Source organism: Neospora caninum, chromosome VIII (genome assembly GCF_000208865.1).
Source record: "Neospora caninum Liverpool complete genome, chromosome VIII".
Lineage (NCBI taxonomy): Eukaryota > Apicomplexa > Conoidasida > Eucoccidiorida > Sarcocystidae > Neospora > Neospora caninum.
Window position 1 is genome coordinate 4,665,464 of NC_018395.1, and position 5,635 is coordinate 4,671,098.

The following is a 5,635-nucleotide window of genomic DNA, read 5'->3' on the forward strand; positions in this document are numbered from 1 at the left end:
GGCGATGCGGAAGTGTAGCAACCGGTTATTTAGAAGAGTCGTACTCGATTTTGGAGTGGTCTACCGGACACACTTGCCAGGTTCGAAGCCGTCTGATCGTCGCCCGAGTTGAGGCGCATGAGCCTGCTCTTTCAGTTTGCCTGCGCAAGCGTGGATTGATTCTGTGACGTATCCCCACGGCATTTAAGTCATTAGATCATTCCTTTCCGCTGTTATGTTCCAGAGTTTCCTCGAGCTGGTCCTGACTCCAGCCGAAAAAAAATCCGAGACCGAAGGCATGGAACAATTTCCGTGTTTTTGGGTTCGCAAGCTCACTGTTGGCTGCCGGGTGATATGGCACAAGAGAGGGCGACATAACAAATAGTGCCGCTCCTGGCATTTTTAACTCTACGACTAGGCACGCGTGGCAGAAAATATATATGCAGCCGCGTATAGGGTCACTATACATACCTTTGTATGTAGGCGCACGGCGCATGACAGTGTGCTCTCCTTGATCGACAGGTCCATGTCACTTCCGCATCAGCTGAATGAAGGCGTCTCCGCAATTTGAAGAAGATGGCGGTCGTTTGCCGAGGCCTCCTATCGTATTTTGTATCGTCGAGATTCCTCCTACGTTGCTACGCTGTGGGGCTATTTATGTACATTTCAAGGACATTGCTGACGAATACTGCGGTATGGGCATCAGGTGGCTCTCCTACGCGCCGGCGGGTGAGTCACTCATCGCCTAGTGTTTTTCGTCCCTATACCGAAATAGATAGTCCCGGGTCGTTCGAGTCAGTTGACAGTCACAGTGAATCAAATGTTGATCTAACGGGCGCTGACAAGCTTTCGCCGGCAGCCGCTTCTGAAGAGCCGCTGTCGTCCACTCTTCGGCATCGCCAGCGGGCGGTGACAACGAAGTCGCCTGGTCTGAGGAGCGCCTCCAACAGTCCGTCGCGTCACACCATTAACCCAAATCACACTGTACGGGATCCGGATCGATATCTACTGCGAAGTGGTCTAGTAAACGTAGACGGAGATGCAGCCGAAAGGCTTGACCGCGAAGAGGATCTTCCTGGAGAGGACAGTCAAAGCGAGGGTCGTGGTGCACGTGACGACGAACTGGTCAGCGAGCACCAACGCTCCGCTGAGTATCCAGAGCAAGCTACTGAATCTTTGTCAGATTCGGAAGCTGTGAAGACACTTGTCGAGATGGTGGCTACAACAAATACGCATGACATTGTCTCTCATTCGCGAAAGAAAGACTTGGTCGACGCATTCAATGTGTACCTTCCAGTTGGCGAACGGTTCTTTGTAGAATCGCTCTCTGACGCATCTGAACCGAGGGAATTTGTGAGAGGTCCTCTTCTCGGTGTGGGAGGAAATGGCCTAGTTTTCGAGGCGCGTGACACTGATGGACATGTATACGCCTTGAAACTCCTTCTCATTCGTATGAACTCTTTTCTGGAGGCCGTAGGAGATATGGGCGAGGAGGCCTGGAGGCGCGAAGAGGAGTGGGTATTCTCCAGGGCTCTCCGCAAGGAGATGAAAATCCTCAGCTTCTTTCCGCCTGACAAAACGCCGGAGCAGTTGTATGAAGAAGGTTTTGTCCTCCCTTTGTTTCAGGGTGTCCTCGCCGGGAAGCCTCGCGTGACTCCCTTAACGGACGATTTCGGCGCCACAGGCGTTGTCGTGGGATTTCATAAGGTGGCGTGTAGCGTGGGGCAACTGTTTGGAGCCCATTGTCTCCCTGATCGAGTCAAACTCGAGCTGACAAAGCAAATGGTGGATCGCGTGGCTCATCTCCATAGCTACGGCATTCTCCATGGCGACGTTAAGTGGGAAAACTTCTTCCTGGACAGGAACGGACGCGTCTTCCTCGGAGATTTCGAGCAGTCCCAACTTTTTGGACACGGGCAGACTGCGCCATGTGGTCCACGAGGTGGAGGCACTCCCTCACTCCACGAGCCTGCCCGAGCGGCATGTTATTTTGCTGACCCAGACCGTCGATTAGACCTCTTGGCAAGTCGAGACAGCTGGTGCCTCGGAGTTGTTTTTTTCAAACTCTGGTGCCATCGGTTACCCTTTGGACTGCAACTCAGTCGATCTGACATGCCACGGTTCATGAACCAGCTGGCCACCATTGAACGGGATGGTTTGGTCCCCGATTTCGCCAGCTGCCGGGGAACGGAACACATGCCAGAAGATGTGAAGGATTTGATTACTGCCCTGCTCTACTATGACCGATACAGTCGGGAGGCGCCACTGAGTCTCGTCGAAAAATCGCCCCTTTTCCATCGCGTACCCCGCGAGAAGAACGACGTGGACGTGGACCTTGGTGTCCATGGAAATCTTGTCACTGCGACGTCCAGCCCAGCATCTGAAACGCAACCCGAAGCGCTGTCCAGATGAAAAGAGAAACCGCGTCGTATGAACAGTGGATTTCCCTACATAGCGTTCTTTCGGGAAATCTGCGGGGTCAAACAGTGTTGTCTCCACAGGGGCCGACGGAACGTTATAGGCGAAGCTTTTCTGTAGCAGTACTCCTAACCAAATGAAGCGGTTCTCCTACAGTTCGGGCACAATGTCTGGATGAGAAAGCTAACTAGGCTTTCCTCGGTGATGAAAGTCCTTGATTCATTTTCAAACAAGGACGAGAATTTCTCCAGGGGCAGATGAACATTCCGAGAAGCATATTCTGGATTTTCTCCACACTCTTGCAAGCATGGGCCAGCGTGACACATGCTAGCAGGTGAGTGGCGCTTTTGCGTTAGGAACCAGCATGAACGTGTTTTCTTTTGTAGACGCACAGAGAGGGAAAAACAGTCCCCGTCGTCCCTTGCCTCGAGCGCCCAGCAACTTGTCGCGTACGTGCGCATTTGACGAGGCACATGTAAACCTGTTTAGTCACCGTTGATTTTGGGCGGCGGGGTTTCGCCAGTAAGAGGCTACTGATCCACGCAGTCATGCAGAGTTCGGGTAACAGAGGAAGCGGTTGCAGCGACACTGCGAAGAGAGCGGTGGCCGTTAAACGATGTATTATAGCATCCAGGATTTGTGGGGGATTCGAGAGCCGCGGCTCGTACCCGAGACAGTGGTTGTGACGTTCGGGGTGATGTACGTTCGGAGATACTTGTATTTCGTTCTTGTTTTGAAAGTCGTTCCGTATCGGTTCCTGGCCCGGAAGACTGGGCGCGTGCTTTGAGGGCACAGAGCGTTTCGAACAGAGAAAAAACTGGTGCAGGAGTATTTGCACGCGTGTTTTGTCGTGAAGTCCATATCGGCAACTTCGCAGAAACGCCCCACAAAGAGAAGACAGTTTGCTCCACCAGGCCGACATCCACTCTCCACATCGCGAGAACGTTCGGGCGGCAGTTTCATGACCGTACCTTGGGACAGAGCCTAGGCATGAGGTTCCGATGTGTTCCACAGATTTCCTCAGCGCGAAAACGTACAGAAACCCCGTTGGTTGGGGCGCCGAATTACCATGGAGGCATCGGACTACCGAGATAGCCCTAGCGTGGAACTACCCTGAGATCGAGTGACGGTCTTTTAAAGTTCATGGGTGTAGCCAGAAACTGCCAAGCTGCGTCATTTCGTAGCAGAGAGAGCACCACAGTTGAACTGGGCACTCCAGAAGCGGCGCAGCAGTACGCCTGTTTCGCAATTTCTGCAAAACAAACCCAGCTGGAATTCGCCTTCATAGACTGGATGGGTCCTGTTGCCTCTGGGCTTCAAACGAATCCTCCTGCCATACCTCATGCTGTGTGTCTGGCGATGCTGTTCTGACCTCGTCATGTAGTCAGGTCAGTCTCAGCATACGAAACTCCCAACGGAAACCAGTACTTTTTTTCGAGGCCCTTGCTTTTGTCGCGTTCCAGCGAACGCGCGACCGACACTGGAGTGGTCGCAGGGGATAGGAAAATCTTCACAAAGTAGACGCGAGTGCGTCGGCGCATCGCTGCTTCGGTGTGTCGTACCTGGAGGCTAAAGTTACTGTGCTATGTGCGTGAATTGAAGAGCCACAGGCGCACTCCATTTGCTTCCCCCCTCTCTCGACTGCCGAGAGCAGGTTTTGCGGACCGGGTGACGTTGCATCCTGCACGGAGAGAGCGAAAAAAGATGGTGACTGCGTCTACAAATATGTTGCATTACTCTCTTTCCTGCAGACTGCAATGCGTTGTCTTTTCTTCTTCACAGCGAAGCTGAAAAGTGACAGCCCGTGTACAGGAAAGAGGCAGCCACCGAGTTTGCCCGTCCACATGCAAAAATTGTTGCTTCTACGCCGGTTTGGTTGCCGGGTCATTCGCCGCGCGGTTGTCACGGGTGCACGGGAGTTGCGTACCGTTCTCTTCCTTGGTCGAGGTCAACGAAGAAGATCTCTGCGTCTCGGCGCTTTCAAGCAGTTTAACGCGTGGAGGCGGTTCGCGTAACACACAGGGTTTCACGCCGCTGAGGCCCCGTTTCTTCTGGCCATTTTTGGGACTGCACGCGCGAACCCGCCCGTCTGTGCGCTGTCTCCGGCGTGTGTCGTTCATCGTCCCTGTGGGTGTGTGAGGCAATTTCCCCCTTTTTCATTCATTTTTGTGTGTGTCCTCTCTCTTGCCAGGGGGTGTGCGTGTCAAAACCGTATCCCACCTCCTCATCTGTGACCCGTAGCAAGCGAGACACAGAGGCCGTGCTTCGGGATCGTATGTCTTGCAACCCGGCACAGAGGGCTGCGAACGCACTGCTGGAGGCCATACGATTCTTGAAACCTTCGGCGCTGTTTTCCCTCGGTTCAGAGGGATGTCGCTTTTCCTCTAGTGGCCGACTTCTTCTGTGACCGGGATGCGTCGACCGACCTCTTCTACGCTTCTCGGCGCAGATCTTGTCACGCGTTTCGCTGCACCAGAAGAATGCTGTATTGGAGACGGGAAACAATGCGTCTCGCCGGCAACGTCATGTTCGCCCTTCTCTGACCCCTTTCGCATTTCAATGAAGGGGACGAAGGCGTTACAAGGAATCGTTTGAGTTGCTGGGCGTGTCTCTCGTTTCTGTCCCTCCGTCCGAGACTCTGTTGATATCGCCTGCTCGAAGCATTTCCGGGCAACGGCCGTTGCTGTACCCGTCTGCTTGTCTCTTTTCAAACGGTCTCCCTTGTATTTCCTACACGCCTCTTGTTCTTGAAGAGACTTGTTTGCAGCTGGGTTTTCTTTCGTCTGGTGCTTCTTTTTCGGTACGCCGGCTCTCAGGTGCCAACGTAATTGTTCTCTCCTGGCGTCCCTCGCAGTGTTGTGCGTACCTCCCTTTGCATCGGTTGTGGAGCAGTCTCGAAGAGGCGTACTCATCTGCGAACAACTCGGGCATCTAAACGTCCAACCGTCGACAGCCAAGACCCAGGATGAGAAACAGCACTGCCTGTGGCCGCGCGCCGGGGGAGGTGTGTCCAAACAGGAGACCTTGTGAGGAGGGGGGTGTAGATACAGCGTGCCTCGGGCCTCACGACTCCGTGTTTCTCAGACACGTTTCCAGATCAGATTCTCGTGGTGGCGCTACGGTCGAAAGACTCTTTCGAGTTCTCTCTCTCTTTCCCACGCATGCGCACCCGTGTCTCTCGAAGAGAGACGATTCTCGGGTGGTGGGGCGCACGGTTGACCGACTGGGACAAACACAC

The 5,635-nt window shown here is 53.8% G+C and overlaps 1 protein-coding gene across 1 annotated transcript; it reads left to right on the top strand.

Annotated features, from left to right (window-relative positions):
• Positions 1 to 636: 636 nt before the first annotated feature.
• Positions 637 to 2,391, top strand: NCLIV_035860 (uncharacterized protein; the record flags this gene model as incomplete). The annotated part of the gene is made up of 1 exon (XM_003883788.1): positions 637 to 2,391. One exon carries the CDS (start codon positions 637 to 639, stop codon positions 2,389 to 2,391), a length of 1,755 nt encoding a protein of 584 aa, XP_003883837.1.
• Between the last annotated feature and the right edge of the window lie 3,244 nt (positions 2,392 to 5,635).